The sequence below is a fragment of the Cheilinus undulatus genome, linkage group 5 (genome assembly GCF_018320785.1).
Source record: "Cheilinus undulatus linkage group 5, ASM1832078v1, whole genome shotgun sequence".
Lineage (NCBI taxonomy): Eukaryota > Metazoa > Chordata > Actinopteri > Labriformes > Labridae > Cheilinus > Cheilinus undulatus.
The window spans coordinates 27,383,156-27,402,986 of NC_054869.1; the positions used below are offsets into that span (position 1 = coordinate 27,383,156).

A 19,831-nucleotide genomic window follows, 5' to 3' on the forward strand; every position below is an offset into this window, starting at 1 on the left:
GTACTTGTCCACGTGTCACAGTTTTTAGCAGACTCACTGGCCATTGGATCACCCAGATGCGTTGCTCTTATCAATAGTCTCTGATGTCTTCAGTTGGGTCGTGGCTGAGTAGCAACAGAATCATTCATTAGTAGTGAATGAATCAGTGACTTTTAGAACTGGAGTTCTCCTCAGTGTTGACATTGGGTGATTTCATCTCATACTTTATTCACTGTATTTTATTTGACTTTGTGTTAGCCCAGCTATTATTATGTGCAGTACAAAACTCCACTAAACTCATTGTGGCAGGAAGATGTACAGAGTGATGAACTGAAGTTTGAATCACCACAAAGAACAAACATGACACTGGTTTTAATCTTATCAAACCCTAATGAAAAAAGTACAGAAGTGTCACCCCAGCTCTTAAACTGGTATATTTTAATATCATTTAAACATATCTTACATACTGACTAACACTTGCTTGAATTAATCAATGCTTAAAACCTTGAAGTGACTGCAGTTAAAGACACAGAAAAATGTTACCATAGACAGAAGAAATCAAAGCGTATTTGATGAGTCTTTTTGGAGAGTGAGTCACATCTAACTCCTTCAGGTTCACCAATTCTCCCGCTTAAATCACATATTTGTACCAAAGGCCAAAATCAAGTTTATTAGAGCAGCAAGAAATGTCTACATAAAGTCAATATTTTAAAAAAGTATTTTACACTTAAACATTTCAGCTTGAAAATTTGGTTTATTACTCTCTTGTAGCACCTCATCTATTTTTAAATGTTAAAAAAGTGAAAATGGTTTGCAATTGTATCAGGATCATAGCAAAAGGTGAAAGAGAGGTGATACTGTATTTGATTTTAGGTGCAAGAAAGGATGTTAGCGTTCTGAATGAAGGTTGAGACAAATTAAAAGACTCCACGATTTGTTCTTTCAAATCACACCCTGAAAAAGTAACTTCAAAAAGTTGCTCGCTAACAAGCACAAGCCACACAAATTACCTGAAATCACAGATCTCAAAGGGGTCCCGCTCAGCTTGTGTTCTTCATCTCGCGTCTTTAATGTGCCTTACCCTTACTGAGGTGAGATCATGTGAAACAAGAAATTCAAAAGTCGAGTCTTGTTACTATTTTGCAGAAGCAGTTGCTAAGATACTAGCGCGCTTGATGAATTGATTCATTACTTGAAGCAACAGTTTTGTGAGTGTGATTCAAGTTCATTGCTTCTCTCACAGAGAAATTTCACTCGGGTATCAGCTTGATAGGAACTGTCAAAGGCAGTTTTAAAGCGAGGCTGCCTGGTGCAAGAATGTAATCACTGAGGAGAAGCTCATAATTTGAATTAAAGGCGACACTTTTAAAATCTAGCTCATTAGATTTGGCAGGGTAGTTTTGAAGTAGACAGAACAAATTGGCACCGTGATTGTCAGGTATTTAAACCTGACTAAAAGTAATCTTTCTGTTTCTTTTCATCTGTAATCTCAGCATTGATGCTGTGAACTCTCCGCCAGTTGTTGATTAGTTTTCTGCAGTCCATGTAGGGTCACGCTGAACCTTTACGTTTGTGAGTGGCCTGTCATGTTTTCATTCCTGCTAAGGAGGCTTGATTTAACACCCCCCTCATCTTTCTCCTACATTTGTGGATGAGCACTCTTTCAGGCCCACTCATGTTGCCTGCCTCTGGATGTCTGGATGAGGGGGTTTTCAGGGTTGAACTGCAGGGCCTCATCATGTGGGTTCAGCTTCAAGTGTGAGCGTGTGACTCCGGCAGAGAAAGCTTGACTCGAGAAACCCTACTGCATAATACCCATTGGCATGAACTAACAGGGTGTGGGTTTTTTGTTAGCCTAATCCACCCTTGAAAGGGTGATTTTTATCTTTGGAAACCAGCCATTAAAAAAAGAAACTGTGCACTTTTAATTTGACAGCTTTTGTGTTTCTGTTCCACATTTTGTACTTATTGCTTTTCACAGAAACATACTGTGTGCAGGTGATGGAATAACATGTTCCATGCAGTGTACAAAGCCAGCATGACAGTGATAAACAACCTGTCATGCAATAAAACTGGTCAAAATTTAGAAGTAGCTGTGTTTCTCTAGACCATTGACTGTAACAATGAAACTCTCTCACTGTACAAAAATGAGGCCAAAATACCCCCCAACCCCACCCCTGCAATAGGAGCTGAAATATTGCACTCTTTACATAATTTATAGCCAAGGTTAAGCAGTTATATTGATGACATACATTTGGTTTCCTGATAAAATAAACCCAACAGGTAGATGCAGTCCATGGCAGAACAGATTCTTGTGTTGCTGTTAACCAGATAACCATTATATAACACAGTTACTCTGGTTAAAATAAAATGTACTTAAGTAAAAGTAAAAGTACCAGTCTATAAATCTTCTCAAGTAAAAGTAAGAAGTATCTACATTTTTATTTGGTGAGTTGTACAGTTAAATAGAACCTTTCCTTTTCTTGCAACAGCAAGAGAATAGCTCTCCAAGCTGCTGTAACTTGAAAATCTGTGGCAAAGTGGGATCCTCTGGCAAGGACAAAGCTGAGAGTCTACCTCACGGCAAGGCTGTGCAATCTGATGAAGAACACATTCTACGCATCTTTTAGGAGCAGCTAAAGTCACAGGCCAGAACTCTAACTCAATGGATAACTTCACTCATGGTGCAAATATGTCTCACATTAAAAACAACAACAATACACCAGAAACTTCAGTCAATGAACCTAAATGAACAGCCTGCCCAAGGGCATGATGATCAATCCAGCCACCTGGAATAATTCTCTTTCTATGTGCTACTGTGTAGTCAACCGAGGTGGAAAAAAATTACAAGAGTATTGTACTCAAGTAAAAGGACTCTGTTACTCTGGTTAACACTTACTGAGGTAGAAGTACAAGTACTGATTTAAAAAATGTGCTCAAAAAAGTATCAGGGCCCAAAACACTACACAGTTAAAGTAATTTGTGTTAACGTATTTAGTTACTTTCCACCCCTCCTCTTCGCTGCAGGAGCTGCATTGACAGAGCTTTACAGGTGCGGGTAGTCACAAGTTTACAAATTTGGACCCATGAGGAAGCCTTAGCCCTTTATTAACTTATCTGATCAATCTGATTAAAAGTGACCTAATATTTCTTAGAAAATGTACTCATTCTATACTTATGATTAAAGAGAGCCTCTAACTGGAATAAAAAGGACTTTCACTTCAAAACCCAAGCACCTTCAAAGTCTTCCTGGCTTTGTAGTCTATTCAAGGAGAAACTAAGATGTGACATATCTAAACAATACAGAGCCCCAGAAGACTTTTAAAGCACCTGAGAGTTATTCAAAAATGCCAAACAAAATTACATTCATTTCTATAATTCTACCAAATATCACAACTGTCAGCTTAAGGGACTTCAATGTAAACTATAATGAATTAAAACTTTTTTTAACTAGGTGCTTTCGGAGTCTTGTAATGAGAAATTAAAGGCCCGGGTAAGTTAAGGAATTTATATTTAAAAGGAAATGAGCTTTCAGAAAACTCCTATATATCATGTCCCATGTGTCTTTGCAGCCGTCTCTTCCCACGACTTTTCGTTCCTTACGGCCCTTTTCATAGCATAGCAGAATAGGAAAGGCCTAAGGCTTTTTTTCCTTTAAGTTTTGCAATTCCACTGGGACCTTTTATGGGAAATAATTCTCTGTTTCATTTGCTGTTGCTGGTGTTGATATTGTGTTTGAAGTCTGTGTTATTGATGCTCACACCCCTGTTGTTTCCCTTGAGACAGTGTCACAGGCAAAAAAGAAAATAATGACACCAAATGAAAAAATAATATAAAAAAATAAAAACTAAAGGCCGGTGGCAGAAATTAGCATAAAATGTGGCTTAGAGGTCAGGAGCAGATTTTGAAGACTGTAGGCTCACATTATCTCAGACGCAGTCATGCATGTGATAGTGCCCCTGCTGAGCTGAACCCAGGATCAGATCTACCTAAAATAATGTTGTTTTGCTGAACAGCCTCTTGGCTATGCATTGCTGCAGATGGAAACATGAGTATAAAGCTGTAGACTATTTCCGTTGTGCCGGCTCAATAAACAATTTCCTCTTTTGTCTCTCTTTCTGAAGAACAACTTGAGGAGGATAAATTTCACAGTAATGGAGGTAAAGTATTGTGATACGCACTCAGAAACACTCATTTTGGCTGCTCACTCTCAACTTTTTTTTTTTTTTTTTGCCTCTGTGGCTCTTTGTTTCTCATTCAAGTGAAAGTTTAGTTTTGCTGGAAGTCGGCTTGTGTTATGACTCATGCAGCTTTGCCCTGTTCTGTTCTGGCTCACTCCTCTATTTTTCTCCCCCTCCTGCTTCATCCATTCATGCTTAATCTGCTCCTCATCAGCATATTTGAACACCACTGCACTACTAATGCTTTCATGTCACATAACAGTAAAGTTAAGTCTTCATTACCCAAATTGAGCACATTTTCTGGTTGCTAATGTCTGCCTGCTGCCGGGATTACTCTCACTGCTGCCATCAAGAAGTGAAGCTAATGGATGTTTTAGTAGAAAATGCATGTCGTGAACCAATTAAGCTGAATTTGATACAACAACAAAAAAAAATCACAAAGGTAGCAAAAAGAATATTTTTCAACCTAACCGTTTCAAGACATTTAGACAGTTTGGGTTTGTTTTCCTTTTGTTTTAAAGAATTTAGAGGCTCTGGAATTTTGATAATTGTGCCACTTTTACTGCCGGACCATCATTTACAGTCATAATTGACATCTTTATACACAAAAACACAGACTGCATATCGGAGGTGGATGTAGGCTTTGGTAACTAAAGTTAAGCTTATGAGGCCAGTGGTAGGCATCTGCTCTGGTAACACAACACATACAAAACAAGAAAAATAACTTTCCTTCATCTTCTGATTTTATCATGTCTACTACAGTAAACATTGCATAACAAGTATTCGGTGCTAGTCACTAGTTTTATATCTTTGTCACTAGAGTATATTGTTAGTTTTAATTCAGATGATAAAGTAGAGTATGCTTTATGTGGTAGCTTCCTTCATTAACAAGTTGCTTGCAAAGTGGCCTTTTAACCAGGAAAGAAACATAACATTGCACACTATCCTGCTGACCAAATCTTGCTATTTCTTGTTTTCAGTAAAAGATGCTGATGAATGCTCATATGCCTAACTAGTGGCTTAAATGTTAAAGAAAAGCTTCAACAAATTTTAAAGGGACTAGTTCGTCTGTAGATAGGAGTTCTAAATAAAATGTGTAAGAGATACACTGATTGCAAGAATTGTGGCCGATGCCAAAACCAATTTTTACTTCATTGCATCGTTTGGTATAACACTCCCTAAATGCCATCATATTCTCTCATTGTTGCCATGAAAATAGATCAGAGTTTATCCACCGGGTAAACTAAGGCAGCTGTTAGTTGTGCTAAATGCCAGCATTAAATTCATAAGACACAACAGATAAACATTTGCTTGTGACATCGGTTCAAGCTTATATCATTTTCCAATTTCTGGTGTTTGTCAAAATGGCCACTATTGACCGATACTGATGTTAAAGAGATGTACAAGATGTGCTTCAATATACTCCTTTTGTGCATTAACACACCACTGCATTCAGGTCTTCCACTGATCACAACAGTGCAGTAGGTCTTCTTCAGACACTTACTGCAGAACCTCTGTTGATCTTTTCTTAACGTCTGACACAAACTCTAAACGTGTTCCTTTGAGTACAGATTTGATCCTAAGAAGAAGGAAAGGGTCATGTTAGACCAGGTGAATATGGAGGATGATCAAGCACTGGATTTTGTTTTTGGGCCAGAAACTGCTTTACCGAGAGCACAGTGTGAGCTGGCATGTTGTCTTGAATGAAACGATTTTTCCACAATTGTGGTCTCTTTTTTTGAACTTCTTCTCCCAGTTTTTTAACATTGCAAAGCAGATGGATACGCCCGTTTCTGTGTTTCTTACTGCCAAATCCATAATGCAAAGCTCCCGTCTAAACAGTTTGGGCCCAGCTAGAAAGTGACAGGACCAATCAGCGACTAGGGTTCTGCAGTTCTCTATGGAGTTTACTGCTCGATAGGGGTGCAGCTCGGTAGCAGCTACGTCACGTGTTTTGTTGCTCTGATTGGCATAAAGATGTGACAGACAGAACATTCATCCAGTCACCTTCCTTTTTTTTTTTCAAAGGCTCTGCCCTTTCCCAAATGCTGTCTATGAGATGTTTGCCAGATGGATGTGTGAAACAAATATGTCCGGCACGTCAGGTTACTAGTTTTTTAGAACGTGTTTGTAATTGTATTAATTCACCATTGACCTTTCTGGAACCCACTCCCCAAAATTCTCCCCTTACAGTCAAAGAAAACAATCAACATGACCTTGAATTTGCTTTCTTTGTTGTGCTTTTTTCATTCTTGGTGATGACGGTGTTTTTCAATGCGTTAACTGCTGTTTTGTCTTGTATATATCATACAGGAAGTTCCAAGTTTCATTGCATGTAATCAAGCTAAAAATTTTGGTTTCCTTCAGTTTGTTCCAAAATGTCTCCACAGATTAGCTTGTGTTTTTCCTTTTGATCAGGAGACAGAACTTTTGGGACAACTTTGGCACACTTTTGTCATTTCATCCAAAATTTTCTGAACTATCTCTTTATCAGTGAAGACCATTTCTGCTCTCATTCTTATACTGAGTCGTCCAGTGTTTTCAGAAGTTTCTGATGTGCATGGACGGTCAGAACATTCATCATCTTGTAAATCCTCTCTGTCTGCACATCTTTTGTGCCAGTCATACACATGTGGTGGTGACATGCAGTGTTCCCCATGCACCTCAGTTAAAGTACAAAAAGATTCAGCTGGTGTTTTGTAAATTTCACCAAAATTTGAAGTTAATGTATCGCTCAACTTTTAAGCTAATCATTTTCTGACGCCTTAGCAAAAACATGTGACCTCCAATCAGCAGTTGTGCACGAACACCTAACCTTCAAAGGTCACATATTTTACCCTGTTAAGACAAGTTTATATCGGTCTCAAAGGTCCTTAAACCATGCCTGTGAAGTTTGTTTCTAAAAAACACACTCCAGTATTGGACTTTTGTATGTCTCAAAAACCCTTTGTTCCAGCCCTGTTCAGAACGAGCTGTCTCTGTCTGTGGCTTTAAATGATACTGAGCTGTCTGACTCCACCCCTGACTACACCCTTCTCAGGAAATGGGTGTGGATTAATGGATGTGGCTCTCCTGATCCTCTTCTTGGCTGAGAAGGGTGGAACTTTTTTCCAAGCAGGGAGGGCCTACTGAACCAGGGGGTGATGCTAACCTCCCACATGACATCATGAGGAGAAAATCTGATGTCTAGTTTCAGTACACATTTTCTGAAAGGTGGAGATGGTGGGTGTGGGTGGGGGGGGTGGTTCTGATTCTTGGGGGGATTGTGGACAGGCCAGGGGCACATATTTTTGCTAGAAAAGCCTGAAAAGTGTATTCTGCATAATATGTGACCTTTAATATATAACATACAGTGTGACTGCGAACTATGTGGTTTTATCCCCGTAAGTACAGTTTCAAAATGCATTCCCATACCTCATATCTATCATCCCTAAAACATATGGAATATTCAGAGTCACTGGGTCTTCACTTCACGTCACTGTGTTCCTCTGATGTAAGTTTGTCCCTACTAGATGTTACACTGATTTTAATTCTGGCTCCATTTTTGACTTCCTCCAACAGGGAGCCAAGCAAAGCAGGACTGGTCAATCCAATGGCCCACCTCTGAATCGGGCAAAGAAAACACTCCAGTGGGCCAGCCAGAGGCCAGTCAGTGGATTCGCTTCCAGCTCTCCCAAAGCCCCAAAGTCCAGTCCAAGTACAACCAGCACATGTGCCACAGCCCCCAGGCCCTGGCTCCCCCTTTATATGCCGATCGACTGACCGTCGACAGCCCTGCTACAGGGCTCTTCCCTCCACTGGACTCTGGTCATCGCTCCCTGCCCCCATCACCCCGCCAGAGGCATTTTGGCCACACGCCTCCTCGGACTCCATTGGTGGTCAACACAATGACCCCACCTGGTACACCCCCTATGCGCAGAAGGAACAAAGTCAAGGCCCCAGGAACGCCACCTCCGCCAAGTCGCAAGCTCATCCACCTGCTGCCAGGCTTCACAGCTCTGCATCGCAGCAAATCCCACGAGTTTCAGCTGGGGAACCGCTTGGAGGATACACAGACACCAAAGTAAGTGATGAACTCTGCTGAATTTTCACTAACAAACTGGTTTTACTTTCAGGGCTACTTCTTCCTATTTGCAGGACATGCACATGGTGTTGGTCCTCAGCAGCTGTGAGGGGCCTCATGTATGTGCAAGTGTTTTTTTTTTCTCTGCTGATCAGGCTACTGTCTTTATGAGAAATACACAAAGATAAATAACACCCAGCATTATACATAGATTATACCTTGGCATCACTCCCAGATGTAATAGTCGATATATTTATCTATATTTGGATAAATGATACGATCTGGGATCAGTTAATTGATTTATTCTTTCTGTTTGCACTGCCCTCCTGCTCCTGTTCACTGTACCATACACTGTACTCTGGAGCGTATTTATTATGTCCCTCTTGTAGATGAAATTATTGTTTTTGGAGCTCTTCTGTTAAATGTCATCTTCTGCTGTTTTTTTAGAAAGTGCAGCTGTTTTGTACACGGTATAATTTGGTAATACTGTGGAGTTAGTTTAGACAGTTTTGATAAGTTAATGCTTCTTCTGAGCTGACAATCTGCAACTGAAAACAGAAGAAGACTAAACAGATTTACGGTTTTTCTTTTTGTAGAAAACAGTACTAAAGAAGATAATACATTGAGATTAAGATTATGGTTAAAAAGATAGAGTAAAAAATTAAATTTAAAAAAATAATTAATTAAATATTAAAAGTGAACACCCTTTGAAAAATAGATCATATTCCTGTAATGTAACACTACAGCTTTCAGTCAACATTTGACCACTGTGTGAATGATGGTGCTTCATTCTTGCTAGAATGTGAAATATTACATTCATGCATAAAGTAGAGGATGTTAAAATGATTACGTGTCCCTTTACTTTAATGACAAATTAGAAAATGAAAATAAACTACAAAACGACAATAGATGAAATAAAGGGTTAACACCCAAAATTTTCTGGGAGAGGATCTCTAAAACCCCAAATATGGCATAGTGCAATGTCATTGTTTGACGCCCTTTCCTTTTAACTTTAATAAATGTAAATTGCCATCAGAACTTAACTGCACTTTGTAAAATATATTTTCTTGAGAGAACCAGTTAATACCAATTTTTGATATAGAAGTAGTTCATTTATGGGTGGTAGAGGGATTTAGAGCAAAGGCTGTGAAATTGAGACAAATAAGGACTAATTAGAGATCATAATGCTGACCTTTATAGTAAATGTTCAGGAAGCCTCCATGAGGTGAAAGACTCGGCTCAGTAACAGCAAGAAGCCCTCAAACTGGCTGCACCCTTTACTTGACCCATGAGGCAGAACATGAGCTTTAACCAGTCACAGACACTCTTCCACCTAAAAACAGAAAATAAAAGAAATATCAGAAAGAGTCTTGTCTGATGTATGTCTTGACAGTAAAGATAGTTCACCTTCTCCTGTAACACAGAGAAACCTTAAAAGCTTAAAAGATTAACTTCATGCAGTATGTTTATTTATTGAACCTACCTAGAGACACGACCGCTGATGAGGAGTCAGAGGAAGGCTGAGAGTCTCAATATTTTTTACTGCAATTCCAACAAGGGCTAAAATTACCAAAACAAAACCATGACTATTTGAGTTTAATTTGAACATGACAATAGAGCAAAGACACAGTTAGGAATACTTCTACTGCACTAATACAGCAGAGCTAGCTTAACTAAAACATGACAACATATTAAATGCAGTGACTCACTATGAGTACTAATATCCAATGGCAGTAGTGCAGCAATACAAAGAAAACACATCAACTATTCACTCGTTTTAAATACTTTGTACCAACTTTGTTGGTAAAAAGTAAGTTAATCTCCATCCCAACAAGATCACAGACAGCATGAGGAGGCTGTAAGCTAGCTTAACTTTTGTAAACAGAAATCTTTCTAATACCTCAGCTATGACTGTCAAAATATGATCACAGTGAGCAAAAATCCCCTCAAAGAGAAAACACATTTTATCTTATGTTTATCTTATGTATATGCCAAAGAATGAACAGGAGTGATGTCAATGATATTGAAGATAAACCTCCAAGTCAGCTCATCTCTAACGTGTTTCCTTTCCAAATACAGTGCTAACCTGTATTTTTTGGGGTCTATTTGTGTTGATAACCATGATTGAGTGCTATTCACAGTAAAATGCTGTACTTAATGGAAGACAGCATGATTTTCAAAATTACTTCCCAGAATACACTGTGTTCTACAGTACCATACTGTTTTAATGGAAAACGATGTAATACTTTTGAATTTGACCTTATTTTTACGGCAATTTGTTAAACTGAAACCATTAACAAGGTCACACTCCAAAGCACCGCTATCACTCTTACATAAAAAACAATCAGAAAGTGTTTCTTAGGTTATATGTTATCCTTATGGTGCTTTTTTCTAAACACCCCAACATAAATTTGAATTATTCTTTCATTTTCTACATTTAAAAAAAAAAAAAGTTTTCTTAGAAATTTAGAATAAGTAGTACATCAGCAAAAAAAAACCAAAAACAAAACAATCCTTAAGTAATACAAATTAAACTGATAGAATCAGTACTCTAGTGCCTGTGTCCATCTACATTATAGTGAAATACTTTAAAGGGCACTTTAAAAAAACGACTATTATTACATGACATATCATGTTTTTTAAAATAAAAATTAATTCTAATGAAATTTTAAATATGTCAGTGGATAAAATCCCCTTAAACACCAGCTTGCAGACACATAATCATAGAGCTTAGAGTGCACCAGTGCTTCAGTGGTGGGTAGTGGAGTTGAAATGATATAAAATGGAAATACATACCGTAAGTAAAGCACTAGTACAGCAAATTTTTGCTTTAACAAAACTCTTGATTGAAGGATTGTACCTATTACAACTGAGAATCATGCCACACTGTGGTGGCTTCAGCCATTAGTAACAATTTTACACAGTATGACAGTGTACACAGTTTCACACAGTGCTTTGTCATTGTTGCATATTTTTTTTAACTCTGACAAATAAAAGAGGAATGTTAAATGTACCTTTGAGTGATGAGTTCATGGATTATACAAATTGCTTACAAGACTTAAACGAGCCACTTTACGACTCAAGTATGTTGTTTCAAAGTTTCGTAATGTGTTGTGAGAGGAAACTGATGTTTATGAACGATAAGATATTTCCCCGTGTTCCTGTGAATCGTGCTCAGGGTGGGTAGCTCAAATGAAGTTACCATGCTTTACTGTTATATTCTTGGTCGTAAGTCATACGACTGTTGAGAATTGGACAACTTCTCTCAGTTTGTCTATTCTTGATTGAAAAGCAGCTGTGAAGATGATGAATACTGAAAAACCAGAGAGTGATCAGAGCCACTTTAAGCCACTTCCTAGTTAACATTTATGTTTCATAATCATATTTCAGGAGAAAATGTGTTAATGATATTAATGTTAGTCATGTTACTTAATTTTTGGTCATTCTGAAGTTATTCTTTTGAAGCCTGTAGACCCAAACAGCTGATCAGTGTGCTTCAGGCAGAGTAATCCATATGTGGCAAAATGAAGTAGTGTTAAAGACCCTGCAGAGTGAAATCCAAAACGTATGTCTTAACACACTAGATGTGTTGGAATATGGTTGCTGTAAACATGTGAAAACACTGAGATCTACATGTGACTGAATTTTGGTTTTAGACCATTCGAAAGTTTTTCACCTCTTTGCTGTCTGGGTTAATTTGGGCAGGGCAAATATGAGTGGGGAATGATACTGCTCCTCTGACACTACAATATAAAATCACAGAGCAGTTCGTCTTAGTACAGTCTGTTGTTAGCTGTCACTGCCTTTATTGAAAGTTAACAGCAAGTTAAATGCTATTTTTTTGGTCACTGTGAGGTAAATTTGCCAAATCTATCAGCCACAGTGGTCTATGGATCATTGAAAGTATCATAACAGAGATTTGAGCGAGAAAACGGACCTTGTCTCTTCTCTGGGCCAGAGCCAGGCAGCTGCGCTCTAATCACAAAGTCAATTTAAGGTCAAGGGCAGATTTATAGCATAAGTGCTTTTCTCCATTCAGATTGAAGCATTTGTAAATTTGAGAGGATCCTATTTCTCCTGAGTTGGTGTGGCATCAGCTCATTCAACAGACATGCCTACACCATCCTAGAGCAGATTTTACTGCCTAATTTTTCATGATTTGAAGCTTAATTTTATGAACCTAGAGATGTAGTTACACAAATGGGTTAGTCATCCAAATTATATTGTTAACAAGATTTCCCTGAGTTAATGGTCAACCTTATTACTGGTCGCTAAATTTCAGCAGATAGCCTGGCTGAAGCAAACCCTCAGAGATGAACACTCTGATCTGTGCGAAGTCCATCTGACCCAAGTCACGCAGAGCTAAAGTTATAGCCCCACCTTTCCTTTCTGCAGCTTCACTTGAACATAATCTTCCACCAGAGCCCAATCACATTAATTCCTTGGAGGACATCATTGCCCATAAAGAACCCACAGCCTGTCGGTAGAGATAAGGGGCCTCCAGGCTGACTTCCTGACCGGCCCTGCTCCGGTCTGGTACTATTCTGATCAGATTTAGCCACAAACAGCGTCCACCACTGCTTGGTAATCAGGAACCAGAGTCTGCCTCAGGAGAGCTGCTCTCATTTTGATGGTACCATTAGATGACAGTGCCCTATCATTGCTTCACTTGGTAAGTTAATATTTGGGAGTCATCCCCTGCTTTTACGACAGCCATCTGGGTCATATTTGATATGTGCTCGTTGGTGCACACATATATATGCATTTGGGTCCTTGCTTGTGCAACTGCAGAGTGAGGAGTGAATCATGGTCACAGTGAAAAGGCTCAAACGGCATTAGAGAATTGATTACCGGTCCCTGAACGCTGATAGACTGCAGGCTGTGAGCTGAGCCCTGCTAATCAATGGCCTGTGTGTGTCTGGAAATGTTAGGACTCATTGCGACAGGACAGATCTGCTGGCTTCTCAGATAGCCATGTAGCTCTCATAATACATCATAATTGGTTGGAGGACTGTGCTGGCAAGCATCAAGTCTGTGGTTCACTTCTGGCATGAGGCACTCATACTTGTTTGTTGCATTTGTCTGCCCAAGGGAATGGTTAATGTACAAAAAAAGAAGTTAATACCTGAAGTAGGAGTCCTTTAAGCTCCTTTATTGTCTCTTTTTTAAGTCCTGTACTGAGAAAACTGTTCTTTTACAAGACTCTAGCAACATCAGGGAAAAAGGGAAACCACTAATTGCCTTTCTTTAACTTAAATGCACTTTGATGAGTTTTCAAGTAGTTATTAAAAGTACTGAAAGTAAACCTGAAGTCTCTATTTGATTCACAGAAGCAAACACAATCAACAGAGAAAAAGCTGATTACCTTGCTTTTGGGATGTGTGCTTTTATTTGAATAGAGGGTATGCATTGACGTCCCTTTCAGCATGCTGACTGCAAGGCCAGTCTGAGTGGCAAAACGCCTGTCTGCTCTAAGAGGAACAGATGAAAACGAGAGAAAAAGACTAATATCCATTTATTTTAGGGATATTTGGACTGGACAGAGATCCATACCGTTTCTTGAAGACACTGCGGACTGTTGACATTGAAATGTGGTCATATATCGACTTTCCTGACATTTATAATGGACTTTTGTTTTAAGTAAAGAAAGTGAAGCCTTCAAGCACACATCAGCTTGGTTCATCAGTGATGGATGTGAACTGAATTAACATGGAAAAGTTTGTTAACATGAGGCTTTACACCGGTTGTTTCTCTGCAGGCCTATTCAGTGTTTGGTTACTTCTTCTCACTTTAGCTAATATCTAAAAAGATCTCTGCGTGTTTACTAAATCTGTTTACAAAAATCTGGATTTAGCCTACTTCAATATGAGATAGACGTAGGGAGTGAGGTTAAGCAAATATTCATCACATGGTGGACATGGTGAACATAATCAAAGTGTCATTTTTAAAAAGACAGCACTTTTCAGCTGGAATAACACCGCTTACTGTTCACTACCTACTGATTTCTGTCACCAGTTCATGCTTTCTGCCACTCAGCGGCTGCCTCGCACTACCTGAGACGTCACACATACCCTCTATAGGACAGGACAGTGGAGAGTAGGAAAATAAGGAAAGACAGTGGGGAATGACACATGGGAAAGGAGCCAAAGTCTGGACCTGAACCCAGGCCTTCTCCACTGGAAGACTACAGCATCTGTACAAGGGGCGCAACCTAATCAATAGGCCGGGTTTTCCCAAACTTAAGTATGCTGTGGTCCAGTATGAAACCTGAAAATCTCCTGGGGCCCACCAAATGCATCGCACAACCATAACATGAGACTCACAGTATTTAGCTTCATATTTTTATTATATGAACAGAGAATTTCAATATAAACACTAGGTTTTCAGTCTATTTCCAGGTCTGCTGTACTACGCCTGGTTAGATTGATGACCACAGCTTGATCCTGTGTTGATGTTAGCATCTCTGCTAACACACAGCTTTTTTGTTTATTTTGGTTATTGTTTAAATATTGATAATTATGATTCTACTTATTAATAAAAAAAATGAGTGTTATTATTTAAAAGATTAATAATTTTCAGGGCACCACTGTGAAAACAGGACAAAACCACCAAAAGGAGCAAAAACCAGTCTCAGAATTAATCATTTAGAGTGCGCAGATGGTCGAGTGGTTTAAGGTGCTAGTCCAGTGAGGTTCATTTGGTCCACTAGTAACTTATTCTGTTTAATTTCTTTTAAAAGACCAGCGTTATCTTTTTTACCTGACAGTTTCGACTGCTCACTTGCAGTCTTCCTCAGAGTGGTCACGCGATGTTGCCGTGACGTGTCTCGTCAGCTGATTTATACAGGTTTTGGCGCTGTCTTCCTACCAGTAGGGGCAGGATGACAGCGCCATCTGCAGTCAGTTTAAAGTCTTGTGGAGGTCCTTCAAAGGTGGGAGAACAGTTGTATCTCTTTCTTGGGGTACCGGTGGGCTTTCTGCAGCACTTCTGTCTGATGATGACGTTGAAGGGAGGAAAGAAGCTCTTGTACTCGACTGTCCAACTGTCACTGACTGTGCTAAAATTTAAGCAAAAGCTTAAGCTAAGCTATCACCTGTGGATCCCCTGCAGAGTCTCCTCAGGTCTCCACCTATCAGAGAGGAGAATGTGTCCTGCTGCAAGGTTCTCCTGGAATAATGTGTCTCCCAGGCTTCCTCATTCTTTGTTGAATTCCCTCCAAAGGTATTGCAACTCAGGCAACACTGTGATGTAGGCTGAGTCGTTGTTTCATGAAATCCACCACATGGCTGCTTGCCAACACAGACTTGGGCCTGTCTCCTCACTCATCACTTTCACCACGTACACCTGCGCTGGACTGTGGGAGAGAGCTGTGATCAAACTTGGTCATATAGCTAAATTGTGTTAAAATTTTTTTGATGCATTAAGTTTCAAGATTAATCACAAGAGTTAAGGCGTTAATATCAACAGCCCAACTTTAAAAATATCATGTGACTCAGAATCCCTCTTTTTTTGGAATCTGTCTCAAAAGGCACTGGTAATTTCATGTAATCAGGATGTGAGCTGTGTAGTACACTATTCAACCTATTGTCCTAATCTTCTTTCAAAATAAAAGCAGGTCTGTATCCATGTAGGAAGTCAGTGGCCCTTACTTTAAGACAGTTCAAAGATCCGAAGTTAGCTAAAAATAGTTGCAAATAATGAAATGTAAAATGACACAAAAAGAGAGAAAGAGAAAGAGGGACTAATCGCTGTTAACAGAGAGAGAATAATAGCTGTTAACAATAAAAAAAATTGTTAAAAAGTTTTTTAAGGGGCAGGGCGGTAGTCGAGTGGCTAAGGCGCGCCCCGTGTACGCGGGCAGCCAGGGTTCAAGTCCAGCCTGTGGCACCATTTCCCTGATGTCTCTCCCTGCTCTCTTCCCTGTTTCTGAGTCTATCCACTGTCCTCCTCTATCTAATAAAGGCACAAATAGGCCCAAAAATAAATCTTAAAAAAAAAAAAAGATTTTTAATTGATTTGTAGCTCCTATGCAAACACAAAAACTAATTTGTAATTTTGTGATTTGAATTGAAAATTATGTTAGTGGTTTTATTTTATTGTAAATGACCTAGTTGGTACTCTCAGAGTATCCCTTTGGCCCACCCACTATGGGAAGCACTACATTAGTCCATCAATAAGATACGTTCCCTGAATGTAGACAGCCATAGGCAACCCAAAGTGCAAACAAAATTATATTACCTAATCATTCAGTCAAATAAATAAATAAAATACTACCCAAAAGGAAACTTCATACTTTACCAACTGCTCTTCTATGACACCATTCCTCCAATTACTAACCTCAAGATTTTAATAAGCTCACAGTTCTCCTTACGTCTTCATTTTCTCGCCTGCTTAATTGCCTGACACTGTGGCCATGACACAAAAGCATAGGATTACCCTCTGACCCCAAGAGACATTTTTCTCCCTTCATCTAATGAGATATGTCCTAGTATGTCATTATCACTGCAGAGCGCAGCATAAAGACTGAGGCCTGAGTGAAAGAACGCTGCCATGGTGAAGGAAAGCACAAAAGTATAAGAGATGTTTCAGCATTTGAAACGTACTGAGGTCTTAAGCGGACATACACTGTATTTTGCTCTGTTTGCTCATAGCAAGCTCATTTCTTTTTTCTTGAGACTTATCTTGATATAACATCTTTTTTTTTTTTACTGTGATAAGTTAGTTTCACTTGTTTTTAAAAGTTCTAGATAAATGGGCTAGATAAGCAGGATTTTTATAATAAGATAGCATAAGGAGGTGGCGAGCTTGAGGGTAAAAGTTTACTCATCATGGGAAAATGAAGTAAATGTATAGAATGCATCAAATGTGTGCCCAGTATGTATGTAAGATAACTGAAGTTTTATTTTAACTGCCATCACAGTTTCCTCTAAACTTCAGGATGAACTTTATCATCATACATGGACATTTTCAAAATTGGTAGAATGAAATCTGGTTATAGAGCAATTTTCTATTTCTTATCTGATCACTGTGTGAAGCTTCCAGGAAAATTCCCTGATTAATTTATAACAAGGGGCAGTCAGAGTTACAGTCAATATTTGTATTTTTAAATACAACTACAGTAAATGCTCATTATGGCTCTTAAGTTGCCGATCAGAGCTTTTAGTGCATGATAATTGGCTTTCTGAGACTTAATTTCAATTTTTTTCTAAACCTGCACAAGATGTCTTGTGTTTGATGCTGTTCATGGGTATTTCTGCAGCCATAGTCAGAAAACTTGCTGCAGTCTCTTCCATGGTTAAATTTCAGCAAACAGATACCCTAGTGCCTGCAGGTACCCTTATTATTTCCTGCCCATTACATGTGGACATTATAACATATTTATTACATTTATTAACACATGTGACATACAACATATGAAACATATCAGGTACCGTTAATATTATTAAGGATGTTTTCGTATCTGTAAGTGAAGACACCACTGATTTTGTCTCTTCACTTTGAAAAGACTGATGTGAGCGGATTCTTCTTGTTCCTATGGAAACAACTCAGGCTCTTGCTTTGTATAAGAAGTGTAAAAATAAAACTTCTTATTTGTCTTGACAAGTATCATGGTCTCACCAATTAGTATCATGTTTAACCATTTGTCAGTTGCATGGTTACCTTTCTTTCGCAGCTGATGCCATCAAACAGGTCTCATTATCTTTTTCTATTTTTGCGTCAATCCTTCATTAATATCTTAGATTTCCAACTACCTGATTTAAATGCCAGGCGTCATAGTTTAGGTGTGTATAATTTCATTGGTCCTACATCAATAAAACCTCCAAGCCAACAATTTAGAGATAATCATTTCTTCTGGCTGAGAGAAAGAGTTGAATTTTAGTCCAAGCTTTAAAACAAACATGCATCATTGTGGCCTTACATATATATTTTTGTGGCAGTGGTTTTGTACAATATCATAGCTTTAGGAGCTACACCTTCTTGACTCATGGCTGCACTTGAACTGTCTGGCAGGGGTATAGCTTGTGGAGGCATACTTTAAATACTAGGGGGTAGTATACATTTCGTATGTTGTGCAACAAGTGAAATAAGAGTGTGTTGACAGTTTCTTTAATACCTTGAGTAAGGCTTAAGAACCAACCTGATGAACTGTTTTTTAATTTGTTAAACCCTCTTAGACCAACATTTTCGTATACGACAAGAAGGGACACAAATGAAGTTAAGTTAAAAAAAAAAAAAACCTTTTGAACCATAAATTGTGGCCATTTACTTTTTTTTCTCTCTTGCAACCTGACATTGTGCCTTTCTAATGATGCTATTTATGCCTTCGTAGCCCTATGGAAGCTTTTCTAGCAAGCCTGGAACTTAGGTGACTTTCTGGGACTTTTGAAGATTAAATTCACACCAGTAACTTTGATACTGAACATCTTTTTTATCCATTTTAATCCATTTTTGATCACTTCTGCTGGTAGCTTAGTATAAGCCACCATATTGTTTTCCCACATTGCATCGTGCTTCTCTAAACTGGGCATGTCTCTACACTTAAATCATGAAGGAGACAGCCTAAATAACTCATAATGGAGAGAAAGAGAGATAAAGAGCCTGTGATGTGGCCCTCTGTGTCTTTGCAGACAGGGACTGCTTTGAATTATGGTACATATAGAGCCAATACAAAAAAGCACAATTACTTTTTTGTAAAAATGTGAATATTTTGAGGACTTTTTAGTCACAGGGGGATAATTTTTTCACTTTTTGGTCCCTAAAAAATGAGAGAACAAGTATGTGCATTATTGTTTACTGTGTGCCACTCATAAAAATATTGGATTTCTGTGCAGTTTTCCATTTAGTCTGTTCTTTTGTCTTTATTGTTCCATAACTTATTTTTAAATTCAAGTGGCATTATTATTCCTAAAGTGAGTGATACTTTCAAATTTACCCAAAGAGAAAGGTTCATGTAACGAATGATTTCATCAACCATGGCATCCTGTTTTTTCGGAGGGGAATTTTCTACAGCAGGGTTAAAAGAATGGCTGTGTGGGATCGATATGGCACTTACATTACTGTTTGTTTAAGTGTGATGACTGAAGGATCACCTGGTTCTCCATGACGATCCCATCAAATCACTGTTAACTGTACGTGACCTCACTGGTCATGTCTGTCATAAAATCAATCCTCAGATTGAGGTTCAGCTCACATGTTTGAGATTATCTTTTGAGAACCTGTCTGGTTTTCTTCATATGAACCTCAGAGACATCATTTGTTTTTCTGTTAATGTGTTGACTTCTGAATGTTACTTCCAATTAAACATCTTGTCAGCGAGGTGAGAATCGTTTAATGGCGCCATCCTCTCCCCACATTTACTAATTTGACTTTGAAATGTGAGAACCAATTTCCGCAGTCAGTCAATTCCTCCCTACCCCACTGAGCACCTGCACACACTGACTCACACAAACACAAACACACACGTACTAATTGAAGAGACACACACTTGCACAAGCAGTAAATCAAGCCGACGTTACCCTTTTGACACAGCTGAGAGATTTGTGTATCATTCCCTGATCTCTCATTTCAACATATGATGTACTGATTTACCATCCTCAGACCTCAGAAT

The 19,831-nt window shown here is 38.7% G+C and overlaps 1 protein-coding gene across 1 annotated transcript in view; it reads left to right on the forward strand.

Moving 5' to 3' along the window:
- Positions 1–19,831, forward strand: part of ksr2 (kinase suppressor of ras 2) — a 180,262-nt gene that overhangs the window by 51,089 nt on the left and 109,342 nt on the right. Inside the window, exons 4-5 of the mRNA XM_041786621.1 lie at positions 4,104–4,139; positions 7,722–8,223. Coding sequence (XP_041642555.1) covers positions 4,104–4,139; positions 7,722–8,223 — 538 coding nt within the window. The remainder of the gene's footprint in view (positions 1–4,103; positions 4,140–7,721; positions 8,224–19,831) is intronic.